Source organism: Oratosquilla oratoria, chromosome 27, assembly GCF_046742065.1.
Source record: "Oratosquilla oratoria isolate Oo_2021 chromosome 27, ASM4674206v1, whole genome shotgun sequence".
NCBI classification, from domain to species: Eukaryota; Metazoa; Arthropoda; class Malacostraca; order Stomatopoda; family Squillidae; genus Oratosquilla; species Oratosquilla oratoria.
This window is the reverse complement of record NC_134803.1, coordinates 16424861-16451573: the sequence shown is the minus strand read 5'-3', so window position 1 is coordinate 16451573 and position 26713 is coordinate 16424861. Positions and strand designations below refer to the sequence as shown.

General features: G+C 38.1%; 1 protein-coding gene across 11 annotated transcripts in view; it reads left to right on the top strand.

Annotated features, from left to right (window-relative positions):
- Vps13 (vacuolar protein sorting 13C) overlaps positions 1-26713 on the top strand; it is a 1483510-nt gene that overhangs the window by 854744 nt on the left and 602053 nt on the right. For all 11 annotated transcript variants that reach the window (XM_076210284.1, XM_076210280.1, XM_076210283.1 and 8 more), the window contains 4 exons: positions 12192-12302; positions 14546-14718; positions 19045-19182; positions 19442-19564. In XM_076210284.1, coding sequence (XP_076066399.1) covers positions 12192-12302; positions 14546-14718; positions 19045-19182; positions 19442-19564 — 545 coding nt within the window. The remainder of the gene's footprint in view (positions 1-12191; positions 12303-14545; positions 14719-19044; positions 19183-19441; positions 19565-26713) is intronic.

Genomic DNA, 26713 nt, shown 5'->3' with positions numbered 1-26713 from the left:
AAAGATCTTGGAGTGATGATTGGAAAGGACATGAAACCAGATAAGCATATAAATAAGATGGTCGGAGAAACCTATAACTTATTGAGAGCAATCAAAGTGGCATTTACTTATATGGACAAAGAAATGATAAGGAAAATACTAACTACACTAATAAGACCAAAACTTGAGTACGCAGCATCACTTTGGACACCCAGTACCAAAAAGAATATTAAGAAACTAGAAAGATTACAAAGAGCGACAACCAAACTAGCACCGACACTCGCCGAACTAACATATGAGCAAAGACTATCCAAATTGAACCTACCAACTCTGGAACAAAGAAGAGAAAGAGGAGATTTGCTGACTATCTACAGAATAATGAAAGGAATGGAAGTTTTAGACAGGAATGACCTATTAGTGTAGCAAAATGGTAAAACAAGAGGACACGGAAAAAAATTGAAAAAGGATAGTTATAGAAAAAACTTGAAAAGGAACAGTTTCCCACACAGAGCGATAAATACATGGAACAAATTAGACAACAAAACAGTACAGTATCTGCTAACACTATACAAGATTTTAAAATAAAACTTGATGTGGAGAGATACAAAGACGGGTCACCACGAGCATAGCTCCCCTCCCGTATATTACAACTAGGTAAATACAACTAGGTAGGTAAATACAAAACTTTTTGTGATAAGTATTATAAACAGATTGTGGCGGGAGCACAAACACCCAACCATATTTACCTAGTTTTACCTAGTTGTATTTTGCGGGAAGGGGAGCTATGCTCGTGTTGTCCCGCCATTGTATCTCTCAGTGTCTAGTTTGCTTTTAAACTCGTGAATGGTTTTTGCGCTTACTATTTCATTATCCAGTTTGTTCCAAGTGTCTAAAACTCTATGTGGAAAACTGTTTTTCTTCAGTTCTCTTCTATAGCTATGTTTTCTTAATTTCCTTCCATGTCCTCTTGTGTTTCTCTTGTCCCAGTTTAGTAATTCTTCTCTATGAAGTATCTCTGCCTTTCATGATTCTGTAGATGGTTAGTAGGTCTCCCCTCTCTCTTCCTTGCTCCAGTGTCGGTAGCTCCAGTTTAGCCAATCTCCTCGTATGATAGGTTTGCAAGTGCAGGTGCCATTTTTGTAGCTGCTCTTTGGATTCTTTCTATTTTTATGTTCTTTTTTGTACTGGGGAACCTCAATGTCGCATAGTCTAGTCTAGGCCTTATCAATGTAACCAAAATTTTTTTTATCACGTCTTTGTCCAAGTAAGCAAATGCCACTTTTATTGATCTTAGCAAGTTGTAGGTCTCCCCGACAATTTTGTTAATCTGTGTATCATAGGACAAGTCGTTTGTGATAATAACTCCCAAGTCTTTTTCGGATCCTACTTTCTTTACTTCCTTGGTTCCAATTGTATAATTTCTTGATATTCTGTTTTTGCTTTTTCCAAACTCCATTATGCTACACTTCTTAGTATTAAAATCCATTTCCCATTTCTGACTCCAGTTCCATACCCTATTCAGATCTTCTTGCAGTGCTTCACAGTCCTTATCAGTTTCTACTTTCCTTAACAGTTTGGCGTCATCAGCAAAGAAGCTCATGTAACAGTTCACGTCCTCGTCCATATCATTCATAAAGATAGCAAACATTATTGGAGCCAGTACAGATCCTTGTGGTACTCCACTGATCACCTCTTTCCAATCTGAATATTTTTCTCTGAGTACTACTCTCATCTTTCTTCCAGTCAGGAAGTCCTCCATCCATTTTAGTAGGTTCCCTTGTATTCCTCCTATGTGTTCCAGTTTTTTTTAGTAGTTTTCTGTGTGGTACTTTGTCAAATGCTTTTTGCAAGTCTAGGAATGCACAATCAGCCCATCCGCTTCTTTCTTGCACTATGTCTATTAGTCTTGAGTAGAAGCATATCAAGTTTGTGGTGCATGATCTTCCTTGTCTGAACCCGAATTGTCTTGGGTTTAATATGTTATCTTCCAGGTGTTTTACCCATCTATTCTTGATGATTTTCTCACAAATTTTGGCTATAGTGCTTGTTAGTGATACTGGTCTATAGTTGGTGGGTTCTTCCTTGTTTCCTCCTTTATATATTGGTACAATGTTAGCATTTTTCCAGTCATTAGGTATCTTTCCTTCCTTGAGTGAGCTATTTATTATGATGTGTATTTTGTCCGTTAGTTCTTCTTTGCATTCTTGTAGAATCCAATTTGCAATTCCATCCGGGCCATGTGATTTTCTGACGTGCAGTTTTGATAGATGTTCTGATATTTCTTTTTGTGATGTTGTAAATTCACTCATGTGGGGAGAATGTTTGTTATTATCTACTTCCCAATTTTGTATTTTCTCTCTGGTGAAGACAGATTTAAAGTGGTTGTTCATGATTTCGGCCATCTCTAATTCTTCTGTGTATTCTATATTTCCTTGGCGTAGTTTCACTAGTTCCTGTTTGGTTTTAAGTTTACCATTTACATACCGGTAGAATAGCTTGGGCTGATCTTTGCATTTATCTATAATATCCTTCTCATGGTTCCTTTTCTCCTCTCTTCTCACATTAACATACTCATTTCTATAGTTTATATAAATTTGCCATTTGCTTTGTTTTTTGTCTTTTCTCCGCCTTTTCCAAGCTTTGTTCCTTCTGTCTTTTGCCTCACTGCATCTTTTGTTGAACCAACATTTAATGTACTCTCTCGCTTTTGTCTTGGTACATGCCTGTTTACCCCTTCATTGTAATTATCCAACAGTATGTTCCATTTCTCTTCCACTGTTGTCTCTTCCATATAGAATATTTCCCAGTTTGCATTCTGGAAGAACGTCTTTAGTTTTTGTCTGTTATGTTGTACATCAATCTTCCTTTCCTATGCTTTTCACTCCTCTTCATCTCTATTTCTTCCTTTAGTATAGTTTTGATGAGTACATGGTCACTCTTTCCAATTGGTGTCTTGTAGTGGACTTTGTCCACTATTTCAGGTTCCGTTGTAAATATTAAATCTAGTTTTGATGGCTCTTCATTGTTTCTGTACCTTGTGTTTTTACTGACCCACTGGGTCATTGTGTACTCCATGGTCATGTCTAGCAGTACATTGCCCCACACGTCATCTCCTCGTACTGTCATGTCCCAACAAATTTCTTTGCAATTGAAGTCTCCCATAATTACTAGGTTACCCTTACCCATTAATATCTCATTTAGTGATTTTCTTGTATCTTCTAGCATTTTTGTGTGTTCATTTTCTTTCCAAGCATTCGTTCTTGGGGGCACATAGGTCACCACAAACTTTCTACTTTTCATATTCTTGCCTTCGACTTTTATCATGATCAGTTCAGCATTACCTTTGCCCTCTGCAATTTTTGTCACGTTTAGGTCTTTCTTGGCCAAGAACATGATTCCCCCTCCCTGCTTTTTGTCCCTGTTTCTTATCCAGTAATTGTATAGCCCTTGTCCAATATCAATAGATGGTATTACTCTTAGTTTAGTCTCTACAATTCCCATTATGTCTGGTTTTTCTTCTAACAGATAATCATTGAGTTCATTCAGACCTGAAATTAATCCGTCAATGTTAGTGTAGGCCACTTTTAATTTTCTTCCTTCTCCATTATCTTTTCTGTCCTTGGTTTTTTCGTTTTGATGTGCCACTGTTTCAATCTCATGTCGATTACTCTCCAATGGAATTCTTTGCATTCTGTCTCCGTTCTCAACAAGTTTTTTCCTTTGCTTCTTTTCTTAGTGACTTTTCTTTTTCTAATTCCTCAGTACTCATTTCTCTTTTTATCCATATCTTATTGTACTTTTCACTCTTTGCCAAATTGCCTACTTTTTCAAAGATGTCTTCTACTACCATCTGTGACCTTAATTTTATCTTTAGAGGTCGATTTCTATCTTTAGAGTAGCGACCGATTCTGTGTGTCTCTTCTAAGTCTATGCTTGAATCTCTTTCCCCCCCCCTGAATTTCATTTAGAATTTCTACTGCTGTCTCTTTTTCTTCTTTTTCTCTCATGTACCTCGCCAATCCCTGTTTTTCTTTTAGTCCATAGACCACAATACATTTTATATGGGAAACAACTTTTGTATTATCTTTTCTAAAGCCAGGAAAAGACCCATATCCAGCTTCCAGTTACCGTCCTATTGCTTTAACCTGCTGTCTAGGCAAAATAATGGAGAAAATGGTAAATACAAGACTTGTCTGGTATCTCGAGCGTAATAATATTATATCACCATCACAATGTGGATTTAGAAAATTGCATTCTACAATAGACATCCTAATGCAGCTGGAGACCTCCATATGTGAAGCATATGCCTCAAAGCAACATCATATAACTGTATTCTTTGATATAGAAAAGGCATATGACACTGCATGGAGACATGGAATTCTTAAGACCATTCATGATTGTGGTCTGCGAGGAGAATTACCCCTATATATTAAAGCATTTTTATCCCATAGATATTTGAAAGTTAAAATTGGTAATACTCTATCAGATAAGAGATGCCAGGAAGAGGGTGTTCCACAAGGAAGTATACTTAGTGTAACACTTTTTGCTTTGGCAATAAATAGGGTAGCAAATATTATACCAGATAAGATATTAAGCACATTATATGTAGATGACCTCTCAATATCCTTTGCTGCTACCTATATGCCTGTATCAGAAAGGAAGCTACAGCTTGTTATCAACAAGATCGTCAACTGGGCAGAAAAACAAGGATGTAAAATATCTACCAGCAAAACAATAATCATGCACTTTTGCCACATTAGAGGGATACACCCAGACCCAGACCTTTATCTATATGGCAATAGAATACCCTGTGTCAAAGAGACTAGATTCCTAAGTCTCATATTTGATAAAAAGCTTACTTGGATCCCCCATCTGAAGCATATTAAAACCAAATGTCAAAAGGCTTTAAACATCTTTAAGGTTCTATCAAATACAAACTGGGTATCAGATAGACAGACAATTTTAAGAATACATAAATCTCTGATAATTACCAAACTACAATATGGATGTGAAATTTATTCTTCTGCATCAACCAAACATCTAAAGATCCTAGATTCAGTACACCACAATGGCATACGTTTGGCAACAGGAGCTTTCAAATCTTCCCCCATCCCCAGTTTACTAATTGATGCTGGAGAGATTCCACTAGAACTATACTGACAATTATCTATCATCTGGTATTGGTTTAGGACACAGACTCCCTGAATCAAGAGCATTTACTACAGCCCAATAGAAATTGTTTTAATAACTTTTATGAAAATCATCCAAAATATCCTAGACCTTTTAGTTTTAGAATCTGCCCGGTTAAATTACCAGTTACTCCAACATGGAAGTTACTCATAATTAAATTTTGTAGATATTTTAAAGGTTTTAAAAAAGATAAATCAGATGCAGAAATTAAAGGACAGTTTTTAGAACATATTACTGAACATTTGGATTCCACATTCGTTTTCACGGATGGCTCAAAAACAGATGCTGGCGTCAGATATGGAGTTTTTAGCGATAATTTTAGCTGCAGATGAGCAATACCAATTGCAGCATCAAATTTTACAGCAGAGCTATATGGAATTTTAACTGCTTTAGAACACATTATAACTCTGCAGACATCCAACTTCACAATCTTTTGTGATTCAAAATGTGCATTACTGGCAATAGAAATCTTCAATGGCGATAATCCTCTAACAATGAAAATCTCACAGTGGGTGTTTCTACTGCAATGTAGAGCGATCACTATATCTTTTTGCTGGGTTCCAGCACATGTACATATTTATGGAAATGAAAAAGCTGACCAACTAGCAAAGTCAGCAGCAACCTGTCTGATCCCTAAACGGTGCACAGTACCTTATAAAGACATCCTTCCTAGCATCACGAATATCATCCATAAGTTGTGGAAACAACAGTGGAGTGAAGTGGGACTTAAGAAAATGAAAGAGATCACCACAAATATACACCCTTGGAAATATGAAATTATGCCAAGGAAATGGGAAGTAATTATATATCGTCTCCGCATAGGACATTCAAGGCTGACCCATGAGTATCTCATTAGTGGTGAAAATCAACCTTACTGTGAAGATTGCTTAATCCCCATGACTCAAACATTTGCTGGTTGAATGCCCTAATCACAGAGAACTGAGAGAGCATCACTTCCCAAATAAGAAAGAGAGAGATGGTAACTATAGTTTGGCCAAGATATTGGAAAAAGAACTGTAGTATGATTATGAGGGAGTCATTAAATTCTTAAAAGAAGTTAACCTACTTGATCAAATTTAGTAACAAATACAAATTAATATTGAAATATAATCCTACTACTCTCATTTCATTGGATATACTCCTACATATATATATTTACTCAATCTTCTCAAATTTTCTCAGACAAAGGGCCTAGTTAGACTCTTTGGACAGGTTCCTAAAATGTGTAATAACAATAATAATTAAAACCAAATAGCTTTTAACTCTATTCAGATCTTAACATAATTTAACACCATATATATATAACCATTACACTATTTGATAACTAATACCTGATACTGAATTTAGATTTATTAATATTTACCTTCATCTATACATAGTAAATCACTATTATTATTATCTATACCCAATATTGAATCTTAGAATTTAATAATTCAGCATCTATGACCTCTGCAGTTACGACGCTAGATAACCTTTAATCAATCAATCAGTCAACAGTATTTTACGGGAAGGGGAGCTATGTTTGTGGTGTCCCGCCTTTGTATCTGGCAGTGTCTCTTTTGCTCTTAAATCCATGAATGGTTTTTGCACACAATATTTTTTTGTCCAGTTTGTTCCAAGTGTCCACCACTCTATGTAGAAAACTGTTCTTCAGATCTCTTCTATAACTATGTTTTTTAGTTTCTTTCTATGTCCTCTTGTGTTTCTCTTCCCCCAATTTAACAAGTCCTCTTTATTGAGTATTTCTGTGCCCTTCATGATTCTATAGATGGTCAGTAGGTCGCCTCTCTCCTCTTTGCTCCAAAGTTGGTAACTCCAATTTAGCCAGTCTCTCCTCATATGACAAGTTTGAAAGTGCAGGAGCCATTTTCGTGGCTGCTCTCTGGATTCTTTCGATTTTCCTTATATTCTTTTTGGTACTGGGTGACCACAATATTGCTGCATATTCTAGTGTAGGCCTAATCAGTGTGACTAATATTTTTTTTAATAATTTCTTTGTCCAAACATGTAAATGTAAGTGTGTAGTGGAGTGGAAGGCTTCCTCAAGGTTAATGTTGATTAAGGTGAAACTGAGAAGGGAGATATGGGTTTTTGTAAGTGCATATGGACCTGGTAGTGAGAAAAGTGTAGAGGAAAGAGGTTTATTGGATGGATTTAAATGAGTGCATACAGGGTTAAGGGAGAAATGTCAGTGTTGTGGTTTTGGGAGACCTTAATGCTAGGGTAGGAAATGAACAGATAGAATGGTTGGTAAGTGTGGAGTTCCAGGAAAAATTGTAGTGGAGAGTTGATGGTGGAGATGTGTCTCGAAAGAGAGTTGATGATAGCAAATACAGTGTTTAGGAAGAAAGTCAAGCATAAGTACACATGGGAGAGGGTGGTGGATGGAAGGGTGGCAGATAGAGCATTAATGGACTATATAGTGGTAACCAGGAGTATGGTAGGAAGAGTTAAGGATGTACATGTTCTAAGGGGAGAGAGTGGGGGAATATCAGATCAATTTTTGGTGGAAGGTAAGTTGAGAGTGGAGAATAGATAGAAAAAGAGGAAAAGGACAAAGGTAGGGAGGTGCTTAGAGTGAACTGCTTAAATAAGAAAGAAAACGAGGAGTACAAGAAGCTGAGAGAGGAATGGGAGGGAGTGAAGGATAGAGTAGAACTAGGAGTGGAGGAGGAATAGGGATGGTTCAAGGAGGGAGTCACAAGATGTGCAAAGATGGTGTGTGGAACAAAGAGGACAGGAGGAAATATAAGGAAGGGTAGTGATTGGTGGGATGAGGAAGCAAAGGAGATTGTTGAAGAGAAGTGATGCTTTCACAGATTGGTTACAAAATAGGAGGGAATCATATGAGAGGTACAAAAAAAAAAAGAGAACAGAAGTAAAGTATAAGATAAAGGAGGCAAAGAGGAGAACAGATGTGAAATGGGTAAGAGTATGACAAATTTTTGAAAGTAATAAATACTTTCAAAAGAAATTAAGAAAGGAAGAGGAGGAGAATCAAGTAGAGAAGAAAAGGTGAAAGGTGCAGATGGAGATGTGATAATGGAAGAGAAGGCAGTGAGAGTATTTTAGGGAGTTGCTAAATGTGAAGGAGGATAGGGAGGGAAAGGTAGTTGCAGTGGGAAGTGCTAAGAAAATGACCATGATGAGTGAGGAAAATGGAGGAGAAATAAGGAAAGATGAAGTGAAGGCAGTAGTTAAAATGATGAGAGCACATAAGGCACCTGAGTTGGCTGGATGTCATGCAGAATATCTGAAAAAAAAGGAGGTACAGTGATAGTGGACTGGCTGGTGAGGTTATTTAATGTTTAAGAGAGGGTAGAGTGCTGGAGGAGTGCCTGTTTAGTTCCACTTTACAAGGGAAAAGGGGACAAGTGTGAGTGTAGTAGTTTCAGAGGGATCAGTTTGTTAAGTGTAGTTGGGAAGGCTTATGGGTGGGTCTTGATTGAGCAGATTAGGGGTGGAACTGAGGGAATAATTTGTGAGGAACAGTATGGGCTTATGACAGGTAGGGGTTGCATAGATCAGGTTTTTATGGTTAGATATATGAGAGAGCTATAGGACAAGGTAAGGATGTTTTTTTTTTTTTTTTTTTTGGCTTTTATGGATCTGGAAAAGGCTTATGACAGGGTAGACAGGAAGGCACTGTGGGAGGTATTGCAGATATATGAGATAGGAGCAAAGCTTTTAAGAACAGTCAAGAGTTTATATGAGAGTAGTAAAGCATGTGTTAGGATAAGAAATGGAGAGTGAGTGGTTTTAGGTAAAGGTGGGACTTTGTCAGGGATGTTTTATGTTACCCTGGCTGTTCAATTTATACATGGATGGGGTGGTGCGAAAGGTAAATGCATGGGTAGTGGGTCAGGGGTTGAAGATGGTTAAAGAAAATAAAAAAAAGTGGGAGATAAGCCAGTTGTTGTTTGTTGTTGAAACTGCGCTTGTAGTAGGATCAGAGGAGGGATTGAGGAAGTTAGTGACAGAGTTTGGGAAGATGTGCGAAAGATGGAAGTTGGAGATAAATGTCGGTAAAAGTAAGGTGATAAGATGTACAAGAGGAGAAAGTGGCAGCAGACTGGAAGTGAGTATTAAGGGAGAGACTGGAGGAAGTGGATAGTTTTAGGTACTTGGATGTGAATGTGGTTAGAAAGGGAGGAGTGGAGGGGGTGGAGGTGGAGGTAGAATGTTAAATGAGAGAAGTGAGTACCATATTTTACGGCTTACAAGACGCACTTTTTTTCCTAAAAAATACCCTGAAAAATGCTAATGCATCTTCCAAGACAAATGTTGTATTGTAAGGCAACACCCAGGCTCAAGTGAGCTTGGACACTTGACCGATAGCGACCTGGATTTGTGTGTTGAGTCATTACACTATGATGTTAGCTTAAGTACTATTTAATTCAGCCTTTTATATGATGTAAAGTCAGTACTTAGCTGTTACAAGTATTTCCAATACCATAATCCTTCCTGGAGCCTACTCGGCGTGTGGAGAAAACGGGCCACTCCCTTGTCTCATAGCAACACACACGCATAAGCTACACACAAACGGATGCAATAGCTATTTACAGAATCATGAAAGGCATAGAAATTATTGATAGAGAGGATCTAATAAAATGGGATGATAGAAATACAAGAGGACACGGAAAGAAAATCAAGAAAGACAGCTATAGAAGAGATCTGAAAAAGAACAGCTTTCCTTACAGAGTAATAGACAGTTGTAACAAGTTAGATGAGAAAGTGGTGTGGGCAAAAATAATACATGAAATTTAAAAATAGTTTAGATAAAATGAGATATGAAGACAGGACACCACGAGCATAGCTCCCCTTCCCGTAAAATACAACTAGGTAAATACATTCCAGATGCCTTTATCAGTTACCACCAGGCTATCACACGTGTCACAAGCTTTTTTGTCCTGAAAATTATCACCCATGGCTAGTTGATCAAAATGGTTTAGTTATACTATCGCATACAAGCTACAAGTTGTATGATATGCCAAAGAACATGGTAACAGAGAAGCAGAAAGACACTTTGGACCACCGCCTACCAAAAAAATGATTAGGCAGTGGAGTTTTATAGTTCTACATGGATATTTTAAAAATTTTTAGTTTATTTTTATGAAAATAAAACCACCCTTGGACAATGAAAAATGTACAATATATTTACTAATCACCAACTAGTATCATCACCATACAATCAAAATCGGACAAGTGATTTCATAATGTAAACAATACGTCCAATACGTGTTGTCCTTGCTTCTTATGTTTTTGTGTTCAGTGGTCGGGTATATGGTGAACGTGTTCTTGTATGAGAATGATTTTTTTTTTTTTTTTTTTTTTTTTTTTCCTTAAAGAAATTTCTTTCAAATATTAAGGTGCATCTTCCAAGATGCAGCGTCTTGTAAGCCATAAAATATGGTAAATGCCTTGGTGGATTAAAACGTGTAATGAGTAATAGACAATTGGGAATGGATGCTAAGAGGAGATTGTATTAAGAAGTGATTGTGCCAACGGCACTGTACGGGGGAGAAACATGGAACATAAGGGAGGAAGAGAAGAGGAGTTTCAATTTGTTTGAGATTAGGTGCTTGAGAAATATGATAGGGGTTACTAGGTTGGATAGTGCGAGAAACGAGGAGGTGAGGAGGAGAACGGGGGTGGAAAGGGAATTGGGAGATAGGGTTGATGAAAGAGTATTGGGATGGCTCGGACACATGGAAAGAATGAGTGAAGAAAGACTAGTAAAAGAGGTGTGGAAGGCAGAGGTGGAAGGAGTCAACATGAGGGGTCAACCTTGGATGGATGGGTTAAAAGGGGCATTGGGAAGGTGGGAATGTTGAGGAAGGACAGGAGAAGACAGAAGATAGGGGTGAATGGGGAATGGTTGTGTATGGATGATGATGTGATGCATAAAAGGGAGTGGCTTGGGGATGGGGGATGAGGGAGTATGTGTGAAAAATAAATTGATGCAGCCCAAAGGGATTTCTCCCCGTCTTCTCCATTTCTACATGAGAGGACGGAGAGGGGGGTTGCCGATATAATGAAGTGGCTTTGCTGTAGATGTGCTGTGTCTTGTGACACTGCTTCTGACCCAGGGCAGTGGGCAAGATGCAGGGATGACCCATCATCCAGGAGGTGCCAAGATAAGAGGGAGGGAAGAGGGTGGAGGGGAGTGGGTTATGTTAGGGATATAATGGGTGGGAGTGGTTTTTATGTGTTTGTTTTTTTGGCTAGCTCCCTTGTAAGGGGGAAAAAAGCCCCTGGTATATGTATGTATGTAATAAAAAGATGTTTTGGGAAGAATTTAAGAAAAGTAAAGGGAAGAAAATCAAGTAGAGAAGAAAAGATAAAAGGTGTGGATGGAGAGATGATAATGGAAGAGGTGGTAAGGGAAGATGGGCAGAATATTTTAGGGAGCTGCTAAATATGCAGGAGGATAGGGAGGGAGTGGTGGTAGCAGTGGGAGGTGCTAAGAAAATTACAGTGATGGGTGAGGGAAATAGAGGAGAAAGAAGAAAAGATGAGGTGCAAGTAGTTATTAAAATTATGAGAGCAGGTAAGGTACCTGAGTTAGGAGTGAGTTGAGAATGGCTGTATATAGATGATATTGTGATGAAAGGAAAAGGTGGGGGGGGGTAGGGAGTGGTTATGTGCGAATGACATTTTGACGCAGCCCAAAAATGATTTATCCCTGTCCTCTATTTTTCTGTATGAGGGGACAGAGATGGGTGGTTGCCAATCAAGTAAAGTGGCCTGTGGATGTGCAGTGTCTTGCTGCATTGCTTCTGACCCAGGGCAGTGGGTGGGATACAAGGATGACCTATCATCCATGAGGAGCTAAGATGAAAGGGAGGAAAGGGGTGGATGGGAGTGGAATGGGTATATAGATAGACAAGTAAATACATGCACATTAGATGAAAAAGAGTCAGTGTAATAATATATTAACCTGATTGGAATGTTTAGAATTTGCAAACAATGGAAATTTGAGATAAACATAGATTTTTTACATAAAATAATGTATTTCTTAGGTAATGGGAGTGGAATAGTATGCCTGATGGAACGAAAAGTGACAAAAGAAAACAAGAAATGTGGGATGATCGACCTCACTTACACCACCAGTGCAGTGAAGGATACTTTCAGTAAGTAAATATAAAGATTCTTTTTTTATAGCTCCATGCACAAAATTAAGATTGAGCTGTTTTAGATTTGTTTACTTGAAAAGAGAAAAAAGTACTATTGGATGACCTTCAAAAATCCAGCAACCTCTGCTGGATTTTTTAAAATTCTGGATTTTTTATGGTTATATATGCTGTATTTATTTAACAGAAGATTACTACCTGTACAGTCCTTTAAAGAAAGAAAAACACTAAATGAAAAGCAAATGAAATTTTACTGTTCAACTAAATAGAATAGTTTTACAGAATTTTGATTAAAATAGATACTTAGCATTTTAAAATAAAAAAATTCTCAGAATTTTAATTCAACTAAATAAAATAGTACCTCAGAATTTTAATCATTAAAATGTAGATAATGCTGCTGCTACTTCCTGCTTCCTAGCAATTTTCTTGAATATATTGTGCAGTGTCTGTTGCTTCATATACTTGGGTCTTTCTCTAGTAAAATTATCTTGGAGCAAGTAAACATTCATGATTTAGTGTTCATTTGTAAAACTTCATTGCTCTAATCCAGCCAGCAGTTCAATTGTCAACGTAATTAACCTGTCGGTAGAGATTCTTTTTATCACATCTTCATTTTTACCACTGCTGTCATCTTTATCACTACCTGTACAGGTACAGGCAGTTCTCTCTGGACTTTTAACCATATCTACAATTTCAGAATCAGTGTAATGATGAAATGTAGGCACATTATCATCAACATCCATCTGTTCCATAAAAATTTTCATTTATCCTTGATGAAAGCTCCATTAAACTTGGGCACAATTTATGCCATCCATTTTTCAGTGTCAATGTTTTCACAGACTACCATGTAGTGGCAACACAGTACATTGTATCCTTAATGTTAAACTTTGTTATGAAATTCTGTACTCGGGTGCCTGAATTAACTGAACTCACTAGGTGCCTCGTTAACAAGGATCGATACTTACACTTCATTGAATGTATAATACCATTGTCATGTGGTTGAATTAGTGATGTGCAGTTGGGTGGGAGGTAAACAACAAAAACATTGTTTTTACTAGAAGATTGGTTTTTGGATGTGCCAAACAATTGTCTAAAATGAGAAGTATCTTGCATTTAAGGTTTAGTACAACTGAGTTGCATTGAGCCCTAGTCTCAGGAACAAAAATGTTTTGAAACCAATCTAATGTATTATCAGTGGTAACTCACCCCTCCTTGTTGGTTATGGTAATGGACAGGGAACTGTTTCATTTCCTGGAAGGCCCTCAGATGTAAACTTTTCCTAATAATAATCAACTTACATCTATGGGTACCTGCAGCATTAAAACAGCACATTACTGTGACACGTTCCGTTAATAGCGATTCTGCATTCTCAGTTGAGTTCTTTTTGGTGTACATTTCTAAAATAAGGCAGTCTCATCAGTATTGTACACTTGTTCAGAATTCAAATGTTCATCACTAACTTTGCAAATTCATCCACATATGCACTAGCTGCATATTTGTCTGCTGAATGTTTTTCACCACACGCTGCACAAAATTATAAATCATGTTTTGACTTGAAACAATGCAACCAACCCTCTGAATATTCAGTTGTATTGTAATCCCAACTCTTCATGAAACACTTTGGGTTGTTCCTTTAATAAGTTGCCAGAATTCTCCACATCTTTATTTGTGCAAAGATTAAAACCGGTTATGAGAACTTGGTCCTGTTCAGAACTTTTTCCCACTGCCAATGACTTTCTTATAAGTATTTGTTTTTTTATCAATTTGTTTTATAAAATCATATACTGTTGAAGAGCCAATATCATATATTTCACAAATGTTTTGTACAGACACTCCACTGTTAGATATTTTAGCATTTCTATTTTCTCTGCAATAAAAAATGCACAATGTTTACATTTTACCCCACCTCTTTTTCTTGCTGAATCCATAATGGGGATATACAGCAACAAATAAATTACAAAATGAGAAAGAACAAGCAGGAATGCCTATTAGCAGGTGCAAGCAAGGCCCAACAGCTGATTCTGGAGTATAGTACCAGCAAAACACAAATGACAGCCCCAGAAAACAGTGGCATGCCAACACTGTGAATTTGAAGATGTGCTCCAAAATCCATGCTGGAAATCTGAGGGAACTGGATTTTTGATAGCTGGATTTTTTAATATCAACTGTAACACCTTTGTATAGAGAAAGCAGCTGGGAGAATTAGAAAAAAATATATACTCAGTTAATATTTCTCTCTCCAGTTGATTTCAGAGTGTCTAGTTTCAAGTTGGTCCTGTGTGTTCCATATATGCTGCGAATACAAAATTTCTTTATGGCAAATATGGGAGCAGAGGAGAAACCCCAACAACTATCACATCAACCACAACAACAGCATTCTGCAGCCACAAGTAAAGATGTAGCCATAAAAGCAAAGGTGAATTAACAGTGTAGCTTTTTCAGGTCATGGTTACTTCCTGATTAGTATGTATTTACCAAAATGTATATAATTATGTTTATTATTGGAATATTTAGGAAAGGAGTTGTGCTTGTGGAGTCCTGTCTTTTATTTTCCAGTTATATTTATTTCAAATTCATGTGTTTTTTCAGCTTGGAATATATCACCTAGACTATTCCAGAGATTTACTTGTCTATGTGGAAAAATATATGTTCATTTTTTTAGTTGAGAGAGTAGGGGAGTGTCAGTTGATTTTTTGGTAGAAGGGAAAGTGAGAGTGAAAGAAAAGTGGAGGAGGAGGAAAAGAATGGGAAGTAGAAATGTGCTGTGAGTTAAATTGAATGAGACATGAGATAGAACAGAAGAAATAATACTAAAAGCTGAGAGAAGGGTAGGAGATGGTGAGGAATAAAAGGGGGAAAGTGGTGAGGAATAAAGAGGGAACAAGAGTTTTTAGAAGAAAATTTTTTGTTTTAACCTTTTCAGTACCAGTCAAATTTTTGCATGCAGCATTAGATGCCTAATGTATGATGCATCAAACTGCTTGCATTATAAATATATAAAGTCACTGTTGTATTACTCATTCTCTTTCACTCTGAGTAATAATAAACACAGAAAACATGATCAAACTAGTTCACAGAATTCAGGGTTCACTCAGCTACAACTACAAAATAATCAAGACACAGATGCCGGGATCCTCATATACTCACTCGAGCCTCATGACACCTATGTAGATGTCATCATATTGAAGAGGTTAAGGAGGAAGTGACAGTTCAAATATGGTATGTGGCTAAGGCAGATGGGAGGGAATAGAAGGAAGGGTAAGGAATGGTGGGATGAAGAGATAAAGGCAGTAGTAGAAGAGAAGCAAGCATGTATGGATTGGTTGCAAAGTAGGACTTGGAAAGAATATGAAAGGTACAAGAAAAAAAGAGGAGAAGCAAAACATAATGTAAAGGAGACAAAGAGGAGAGCAGATGTAAAAGATGGTAGGAGTTAGACAGAATTTTGGAAAAGAATGAAAAGATAATTTGGAAGTGAAGAGAGTAAAGGGGGATGAGTCAGATTGTGAAGAAAAGGTAAAAGGTGCAGATGGACAGATGTCAATGTAAATGAAGGCAGTAAGTTGAATCTGGGCAGAATATTTAAGAAAGTTGTTGAATGTGGATGAGGTTAGAAATTGATTGATTGTGGCACTGGGAGGTGCTAGGAATATTACTTTAATGGGAAATGAAATTGACAGGGCTTTAAGAAAAGTCTAGGTACAATTAGCATTGAAAATATGAAAACTGTTAAAAATCCAGGATTAGATGGGTGTCATGCAGAATGTCTGAAAAAGGGAGGAAGAATTATAGTGGATTGGCTAGTGAAGTTGTTTAGTGTATGCCAAAGGGAGGGGAATGTACTGGAGAACTGAGGGAGCTCTAGTCATATCCCACTTCACAAAGGAAAAGGGGATAAATGTGAATATAGTAGTTTAAGAGAGATCAGTTTGTTGAGCATAATTATTATTGTTGTCATTCCCTAGACTGTCTGTCTGAACAGTCCCACCTCCCAGAGGAATACTTTGGCTGGAATGGGGTTTTCCCACAGATCCTTTATAGAATGCATATTTTTTGTTGGGCTGCACGGTTATGTATATTGCAGTCTTCAATAATGTGCCAAAGTGTTACATATTGGATAGTTATCTTTGACACAGTCATCCAACCTCTTCTGGTAGCTCAGAAGAGCTGGATGGTGGCTGCACTGCAGTCTGGCAAGGTGGACTCTGTCCACTCGGGTGGGAGACAGGATTCAGAGGGATGGATATCAAGGGATCAGGCATGCAGCAGTGTGTTGTTTTTCAGTTTGTTGATGGAGGAGGGAGAGATATAATTATGGATATGCTTCTGGAGGCTGGTGTCTAGTGGTTGGCTGCATGTTATTGTGGCAAAGTAGCATGCAGCTGATACTTTAGGGTCTATTTGGGGTGCCCCTACAGACCAGAGCCTCACATCATTTTGTCTGTGATAGAGGAAGTCTCTGTTCATAGAGAAATGATGACACTTTTATTATACTGCAACTGTCCCTCTGTTATGCTGCCCCCCCCACCCCTTGTTACTGTCCTGTACCATATCTATGAATATTCATTTCCTTTTTTTGCCTAACCCTTTGGTGGGGAAAAATGCTGCCACCAGGTCTTCCCACTTGAGTTGTACAAGTGAGGTTGGCTCAGTTTTTGCATGAACTGCACTGAACTGAGGCCTTTGTCAGCTTGAGGCGATGGGTGTGGAGCATATTGGACATGTGTAGTTTTCATATGCTCGTTCTCCATCCAAGCGTTTGTTTTTGGGGGCACGTAAGTCACCACAAACTTTCTACTTTTCATGTTCTTGTCTTCGACTTTTATCATGATCAGTTCTACATTACCTTTGCCCTCCACAATTTTTGTCACATTCAAGTTTTTCTTGGCCAAGAACATGATTCCTCCTCCCTGTTTCTTGTCTCTGTTTTTAATCCAGTAATTGTATAGTCCATGTTCAACATCGATGTATGATATTTCGCCCCTTAGTTTAGTCTCCTTTTTTTGTATACTACAATAAGGTAAACATTTCCCTCTTTTCTACTTTTATATCTTCTAAACTTGAAATTTTGCTTCCTCATTTTCCAGCAGAAATTCAATTGTTATGTAGTCACTTCCTAGGAGTGCAAAGGCAGTTCAAGGAGCTGATGATGTCTGGCTCTTTGGTTAGTAACATCTAATTTTGTGGGAATGTCATCTCTTGCCTGGGTCACTTCCTTTACCCACTGGGTCATTATATTCTCCACTACTAAACTTAACCACTTCACTCCGGACTTAAATCTCGCGGGCAGCAGCCAATGCCAGCCGTACGACGTGTCGTAATAATACTCGCATCATAAAATATAGTCACCGCTTATATCGATCGTTCTCTCTTTCACCCGCGAATTTTGAAAACCACAGAGAATGGGATTCAGGGCACATTTGGAAGAATGTAAAAAAACAGGGGCGACTACAATAAATATAATCAAGACGCTGATATGGCAGCGCCGCGAATCCACTTGCTCCTCATGACGCCTACGTGTGCGGCACCATATGGAAGGGGTTAACAGGGTATATTCCCTGGAATCTACTGTGATATTTCCTTCCCATTCCTCCCATTTGATCTCACTGCATATAAAATCTCCAATAAGGACTAAACTGGTACTTCGTTCAGTATTTTATATATATATATATATATATATATATATATATATATATATATGTATATTCTTCAGGAGAAGAGTTGTGTCCAGTAACATTTGATATTCAGCCTCATCCCAAGCTCTTGTCTTTGGAGGAACATAGGCCACCATAAAGTCTCTTTTATTCTGCCCTTAAGTTTTAGTTTTTAGGTTTGTTTGGTTACCATGTCATAAAATAGAGTTGGGAACCAGCTTTGGCCTGTATTTACCTAGTTTACCTTGTTGTATTTTACGGGATGGGAGCCATGCTTGTTGTAACCCATTTTCATATCTCTCCATCTCCAGTTTTTTCTTGAAATCGTGTATAGTTCTGGCATTCACTGTTTCACTGTTCAATTTGTTCCAGACATTGTGTGGGAAACTATTCATTTTCAGGTCTCTTCTGTAATTGTCTTTCTTTAGTTTCTTTTCGTGTCCTCTTGTTTCCCTCTTGTCCCATTTTAATAGGTCATCTCTATCGAGAACTTCCATCCCTTTCATAAAGCTGAAAATGGTCAAAATATTGCCTCTTTCCCTTCTCTGCTCCAGTGTTGACAACTGTAATTTCTTCAATCTATGTTCATATGTCAAGTTTGATAGTGTGGGTGCCATTTTTGTCGCTGCTCTTTGGATTCTTTCTAATTTTCTTGTGTTTTTCTTTGTGATATGGAGGTGCTGTGTCTGGGTGCATTGCCTCTGACCTAAGCTCTGGATGAGGGACAGGGATGATATTTTGTGCATATGTAGCTAAGATGGGTAGGATTTTTGATAAGTGTGTGTTGAGTGAAGGGTGTGTGTGTGTTTTGATTTACCCATCCTTGCTATAATGCGGAAAGTATCTGTAAATGTTTGTACAATTTGGTAATTACCATTTTTTTCAAATACACTGTTTTACAAAATGAGTAGTAGAAAGGTTATCATAACTTAGTGAAATGAACATTTGTTCCACATAAATAGCAGAATAGTTTCAGTATAATTTGATAGGCCCTCTTCTTATTCCACATGTTAATCAGACTTTGAAATGGGACATTGTCAAATTTATGAGGATTTATTCATTTATCTTATTTTTTATTTTTTTGACAGTCAAGCAGCAAAACCAGTGCAAGTAAGACATCACCAGAAAAAGAACCTTTGATGACAGTTCGAGTCAAGGTTGAAAAGCCTGACATTGCTCTAGTTGAGGACATGACAGACATCAACACCAGTGGCATAATCATGCATGTTAGTGACATACTTTAGTTCTTTTTTCAACAATATCATTGATTATATCATTCTGGTATGTGATAAAATGTGTCAAGTATATTTTGCACATTATGTAAAGAAAAATTACCACTATTCCTAAATTTTTCATTAGAATTTGTAATGGAATTACGTTTTTTTTTATAATCTGCATTTGACTGGAACATGTCACCACAGTTCACACAAACATGTATTGAAGGAAATATGATACATATAACTGACACATTATTTTATATCACAGGCAGAAATATCTGCAGATATACGAATGGGAAAAGGGCAGCAGAACATTTATTCAAAACTCTCCAGTCTGCAGATGTACACTTGTTGCTACAATCCTCAGCGCAGGAAAGAAACTCTTTCACAGGTGAGTTAAGATAGAATACATATTCAAGAATTATATGGGAGCCCTTTGTATAAATTTATATCTTCACTACAGCAATATACCTCATTGAAATGATTATGGTTAGCTTTAAATGAGTTTGGTTAACAGAATACTATTCTGAAAGGAGTCCTGATCCATTGAGTCACTGGTTAGTCCTGGATTCCCCTCATATGTGTTGCATTCAATAAGTTTGTTGTCTGAATTCTCTCTTTACCTAGTTGTATTATATGGGAAGGGAGCTATGCTTGTGGTGACCCGTCTTTGTATCTTTCAGCTTCAAGTTTTTTCTTAAAATCTAGAATAGTGTTTGCATACACTGTTTCTTTATCTAAATTATTCCAGGTATCCAGTATTCTATGTGGGAAGTATTTTTTGTTTTGTTTTTCAGATCTCTTCTATAGTTATCTTTTTTGAGTTTCTTTTCGTGTCCTCTTGTTTTTCCATTGTCACATTTTAATAAATCATTCTCATCTTGGATTTCCATTCCTTTCATGATTCTATAAATAGTCAGCAGATCTCCTCTTTCTCCCAATTTGGAAGGGAGCTGGGCTTTAGGTGACTCATCTTTGTGTCTTTCAACATCAAGTTTTTTCTTAAAATCTTGAATAGTGCTTGCAGATAATCATTTAATTCATTCATTCCTGAATTTATTCTATCTATATTGGTAAAAACTATTTCTAATTTCCTTTCTCCTCATCTTTTTCTGTCTGCTTTGTTTCCTTTTTCCTTATATACCATTTTCTCAGCCTCAGGTCCACCACTCTCCAAAAAAAAAAAAAAAAAAGTTCTTTTCAGTTTCAGTTCTTTTTTCGTTTTTTCACTCTTCGTTTCTAAGTTCTTTTTCTTTTCCTTTTTCTTCTTCACTCGTTTCTTGTTTTATCCATATATTTTTGTATTGTTCATTATTTGCTAATTTCGTTGTTCTGGATAGTACTTACTCTGCAATTGTTTGTGATCTAAGCTTTACTTTCAGTGGCCTGTATTGTTTTTCTTTAGAGTATTCATTCTATAGGTCTCTTCAATTTCCCTATCCAAACTGTTAATATGTATCATCACATGTATGAGCTGGGTTGTCGGCTTGTGTGTCGACCGTGACACTGCGAAGCTATGTATGGCTACAGGGCACAGCCACCGGACACTTGTTCGTCAGCTAGTGAGTGGAATAGACATAACAGACATTTACACTGATAGCAGAACGTAGTTTTATATGGCTTCAATGATGGGGTGTTCGACAAAGTGGCCACTTATACTAGAGTGAAAAGGTTTATGAAAATTGGAAGCAAGATATAAGTATCTGGTGTGAATTAACGGAGTTGCCTGAAAAATAAACAAGCACTTGCGATTCACTTATCGTTGTTGAGGAAAACACATAAGGCCTCATCTGAAATTCCTGCTACTGATTTAAATTAAGAAAATAGCATGGAGGTGTTGTTAAAGAAACTTGATGAATTGTTCCTGGCAGATGCAGGGCGGTGGCAATTTGGTGCTTTTTATGAACTCTATAACCTTCGGAGAACCTGTGATATAAACATTCAAGATTTCGTATCGAAATTTGAGCATGTATATTTTAAATTTACGGAACAAGGAATGACACTACCAGGTCCAGTGAAAGTATTCATGTTATTATCTTCATGTGACTTAAATTATAATGAGCACCAATTGGCTATGTCTGCAGTTACGGACGGGAATTATGAAAACATGAAGTCTACCTCATGTCGTATTTTCAGCGGAGGAATAAGTGGAGTAAATTCGACTGTGTCAAGTTCAATAAGTGATGTAAAGACTGTGAAGAATGAGCCTGTATTTATCAGCCAAGAAGAAGAGAAAAATAAAGAAGTGATGTATACAAGCAGTGGAATGCAAGGTAGAGGAATGATAGGTGGTATGCGTAACCATGACCGTGGAAGGAGTGACAGCGTTAGATACAATTATTTAGTAAGGAGACAGAATCCTGTAGGTCATGATGGCAGAGTGTCGAGGTGTGCAATATGTGGTTCTAAATTTCATTGGGCCAGATACCATCCAGATTCTTATGAAAATAAAAATACCGGCGGTGATGAGAAGGAAGATAAGGAAGAGATGGTTCACCTGTCATTATTTATGGGTTATGCAGGTAATACTGACCAATGAGGAAAACTACAAAAGACTAAAGATTGTGCTGTGTTGGATTCAGGGTGTTCAACCACAGTGTGTGGAAATGAATGGCTTGAGAATTTCTTGAGTGGACTCAGTGATTATGAACATGATAAGATTGTGGAGGAGAGGTCAACATCCACATTCACCTTTGCTGATGGTGGTACGGTTCCTTCCATTAAGCATATCACACTGCCCTGTTCTATTAGAGGTATGTGTGGAACAATTATGACAGATGTAGTGGAGTGTAATATTCCATTGTTGATGAGCAGGAAATCCATGAAAAGGGCAAAGATGATCATAAACTTTGATACAGACCAGGTTAAAATACATGGAGTAATAAATGATTTGAAAATCTCATTGTCAGACCACTACCAGTTGCCAATCTCAGCTTAATAGACCGGGTGGGCAAGACAATTGCCTTGACAACTCTATGGGAGGAAGGTGATGTAGATAACAAAGCATTAAAGCTTCATAGGCAATTTGGGCACCCTACAGCAGCTAAACTTATTAAGCTGATCACTGATGCTAGTATCAAGAATTCTGAGCTAAAGCGGGCTGTCAAGAGTGTGACTGAAGGATGTATCATTTGTCTCAAACACAAGAAAGCCAGACCTAGACCAGTAGTTTGCATGCCCATGGCATCTAAATTCAATGAAGCCATCACTGTGGATTTAAAGTCATGGGGTAAGAAATATTTCCTTGTCATTGTCGATTTAGCCACCAGGTACTTTACTGCAAGAATTATTGGGGATAAATGTTCCACTACAATTGTAATAGGTTTATTTCTGAGTTGGATTGTTTTATTTGGAGCACCCAGAAAAATTCTCACTGACAATGGCTGTGAATTCAATAATGAAGACATGAGGGCATTAGGGGAAGCATTCAATATCAAGATAATAGCAACATCAGCAGAAAGTCCCTGGAGTAATGGAGTATGCAAAAGACAAAATGCAGTGATTGTAAAATCATGATTGTAAAATAATCAGTGATTGTAAAATCATGGCTGATGGTGAATGCAGCTCAGAGGTTGCTTTGGCTTGGGCAGTATTGGCAAGAAATTCTCCACACTGGTTTCTCTCCCAATCAGCTAGTTTTTGGATTCAACCCTGGTCTACCCAATGCTTATGATAATGACCTTCCAACATTGGAACCTACTTCAACGTCAAACATTGTGAGAACTAACTTGAATGTTCTACATTTAGCAAGACAGGAATATATGAATTCCGAAGCAGGAGAACGTCTAGCCAGGGCTTTACGACACAACATACATTCAAATAACCAACTTGATGTCCAAAATGGTGATGAAATCTTCTACAAAAGGAATGACAGCCCTAGGTGGCATGGCCCTGACACTGTGATAGGCAGAGATGGGAAACAAATTTTAGTAAGGCATGGAGGAATCTATGTATGTGTTCATGAGTGTAGGCTGGCACATCTTCTGCACCAGAGTCCTACAAGTGAAGCTCCCCATTGTTCAATCTGAAGATGTGCGAGAGGAATCTGAACCAACACTGAAAGATTGTCTACAAGATGTAGAATCAGAATCGGAAAGCGGTGGCGAGAAGCAAGATGTTGAATTGGAAAATGATGGAGAGTCAGACAATTTTGAAATGAGTGATAATTCAGGTGGTGAGATAGTTGCTCCAAACCAACCTGCAAGACTTTTGGTTGGTCAGTGGATGTAAGGTATACATTCCAAAAGTGGCGAGTTGGTGGCCGGGCGAGTGGTGAGCCATGTGGGAAAGGCCACTGGTAAATACTGGAACTGTTATAACTTCAAGTGGGACTCGGATGGGAGTATATCTTGGACGAATCTCAATAAGGTCTTCAGTGAATGGGACATCATCGCCGATGATGTGGAGATGATAGTTATGTTCACTTTGGAAGAGGTTTTGGCTGCCAAGAACAAAGAAATCAAGAATTGGCAGAATCATGATGTGTATGAGTGAATGGATGATGTACTCGTAGGTCAGGAGGCATTGTCTGTCTGGTGGGTTGTGACGGAAAAATATAAGGAAGGACAATCAGTGATTAAGGCTCGTTTGGTCGTAAGAGGTTTTGAGGAGGACACATGCAAACTTCGGAAGGATTCTCCTACATGCTCCAAAGAAGCAGTGCGGCACTTGCACTCACACTCTGGCACTCGCTGCGACAAACAGCTGGGTATGTCATACTTTAGATGTGAAGGCTGCCTATCTGCAGGGTAATGATATTGAGAGGGTGGTGCACTTGCAGCCTCCATAGGAATTTGCTGATGGTAGTTTATGGAAATTGAAGAAAACTGTTTACGGCCTGTGTGATGCTAGTAGACACTGGTATCTGCGAGTAAGGAGTCAGTTGTTGAGCCTTGGATTGGTGGTGTCATCACTGGATCCAGCACTATTTTCTTGGAGATATAATGGTGAGGTTGCAGGCATTATATGTGTCCATGTTGATGATTTCCTTTGGGCAGGGACACAGGATTTTAAGAAGCAAATAATTGACCGTTTGACCCAGGTATTTCTGATTGGCAGCTCACGAGTCCAAGGCCTTCAAATATGTAGGTTTGAATGTCATTTCACACCAAGACGGCAGCATAACACTAGACCAGTGGCAGTATGCATCAACCTTGACACCCATGACAAGCAGACAGCGAGCCTATGTAAAGGCGAGTGAATTGTCAGAATCAGAACGATAGGGGTACAGGGTTATTGTGGGACAATTGAATTGGATTGCCACACATACCCGACCTGATATACATAAAAACATAAGAATGAAGGAGACTGCAGAGACCATAAGGCCTACTCTAGGCAGCTCCATATCCATCTCACCACCTGTCATCCCCATCCATAAAGCTGTCTAATCATTTCTTAAAACAACTGATAGTTTCAGTGCTTACTACATGGTTACCGTATTTTTTGGACCATAAGGCGTGGGAAAAATCCTTAAAATCGGCCAAAATCAGGTGGTACGCCCTATTGTGAGGTGCGCCTTATGTGTGGCTTCAGTGCAAAAAAAAAATGCCTCGGACAGTGACGTACTATTTTGACACGTTTCGTAGCTAGCCTGCCGACGGCGACAGTGCATAGGCGTAGCAAAAGTTACAGCCAAGTTATAACCAAGATGCATGTATATTGACAAGAAAATTGCGAAAACTTCGACAGTTTTTGAGTCCATGCCACCGCATTCATTCACGCTATCATGGCTATGATATGATAGCGTCCACAACACTGACAGCCATTTTGCATTGGTCTAGTTTCGCTCCACTCCGACTGTAGTCATTTGGGTATTATTTTTAGTTTTGACCATGGGCGCAATATAGCAATAGAAAATTAATCATTAATTTTGTAAATTAAAATGTATCAACGTAAAATGCAATTTTGTGGGCGGAAATGAAAAAAAAAATACCTTGGTACTTCCGACAGTACCTCGCCAGGCACGTTTTCTTGAAGGAATGTTATGGAGCGGAGATACATGCATTCCTTCAAGCTGCAAGAACTTTGTAACCCCGCTAACTGAGAGAGCGGTTGAAAAGCGCACCAACGTCTCTCACGACGGCGACAACGAGGACGAGCCGGATGACATTTAATTTGCAGGTAATGATTTATTAAACACAAGTTAGGTCAGACGACGTCGGCATCTATGATAACAAACATGGCGCACCATTCGTCCGACACGACTTCTTACTTACGAAATCTGTTTTAGCACCGTTTTTTCTGCTTACAAAATTGCATATTATGTTGATACATTATAATTTACAAAATTAGTAATTAATTTTCTATTGCTATATTGCGCCCATGGTCGAAACTAAAAATTTATCATGTTTTTAAGTGAATAGAGAATTCCGGGAATAAAACTGCTAATGTTGGTTTTATTCCCTACAATTCCCGTAACGTGTTTATGTTGTTTTTTAGGAGTATTGGCAGGGTAGACCGTCCATGGAGGTGGTCTGATTTCACTGACCAAAAAAATATATATATATATATCATTTTTGCAATTTTGCTAAATCCCAACTGATTTTTCTCATTCAACAACGAAAATGTTCAGTTCTGAATGCACTCACATATGCATGATTATCCGATGACGAGACCAGGTGCGCCTTATGTAAGGACGGGGAATAGCAAATTATGGGTGCACCTTATGGTACGAAGCGCCTTATGGTCCGAAAAATACGGTACTAAGTTTATTCCATATGTCGACCACCCTATAAGTAAACCAATTCTTGCCTATTTTCATTTTAAATATAAATTTGTCCAGTTTATAACCATTACTGCAAGTCCTGCCCTATTGTTTGAATATGATGACCTTGTTTGCATCACCCTTGTTAAAGCCTTTGATCCACTTGAACACCTCTATTAGATCACTCTGCACTCTACATCTTTCCCGAGAGTGTAAGTTAAGGTGCCTAAACCTCTCTTCGTATGGGAAATTTCTGAATCCATGTAACATTTTGGTCATTCTTCTCTGTACTGATTCTAGTGAATTGATGTCTATTCTGTAGGATGGAGACCAAAACTGTACCGCATAGTCAAGGATGGGTCTGACTGTCGCTAGATAGAGTTTAATAATTTCCTCTGCACTTCTATTCGTTACCATCCTAGCATTACCTAATGTTCTGTTAGCTTTATTCCTGGCAATAATGCACTGTTTCCTGGTTTTAAGGTCTGGACTCGCTAGAACTCCGAAGGCTCTCTTGCACTCGTTTTTTTCTAAAAGCATATTATCTAAGCTGTATCTATTTTTGGGGTTGTGTAGACCTACGTTTAACATGCTACACCTAGAGATATTGAAGTTCATTTGCCATTTCTCTGACCATGGGAACAATTTGTTAAGATCATCCTGCAGAATCTCTGCGTCGTCTCATGACCTAATTAGGTGTCCTATTTTAGTGTCATCCGCAAACTTACTAACATCACTATTTATCCCGTCATCTAAGTCGTTTATGTACTTAATGAACAACAAGGGACCCAAAACCGAGCCCTGGGGGACCCCACTAGTAACATTGCCCTACCTAGA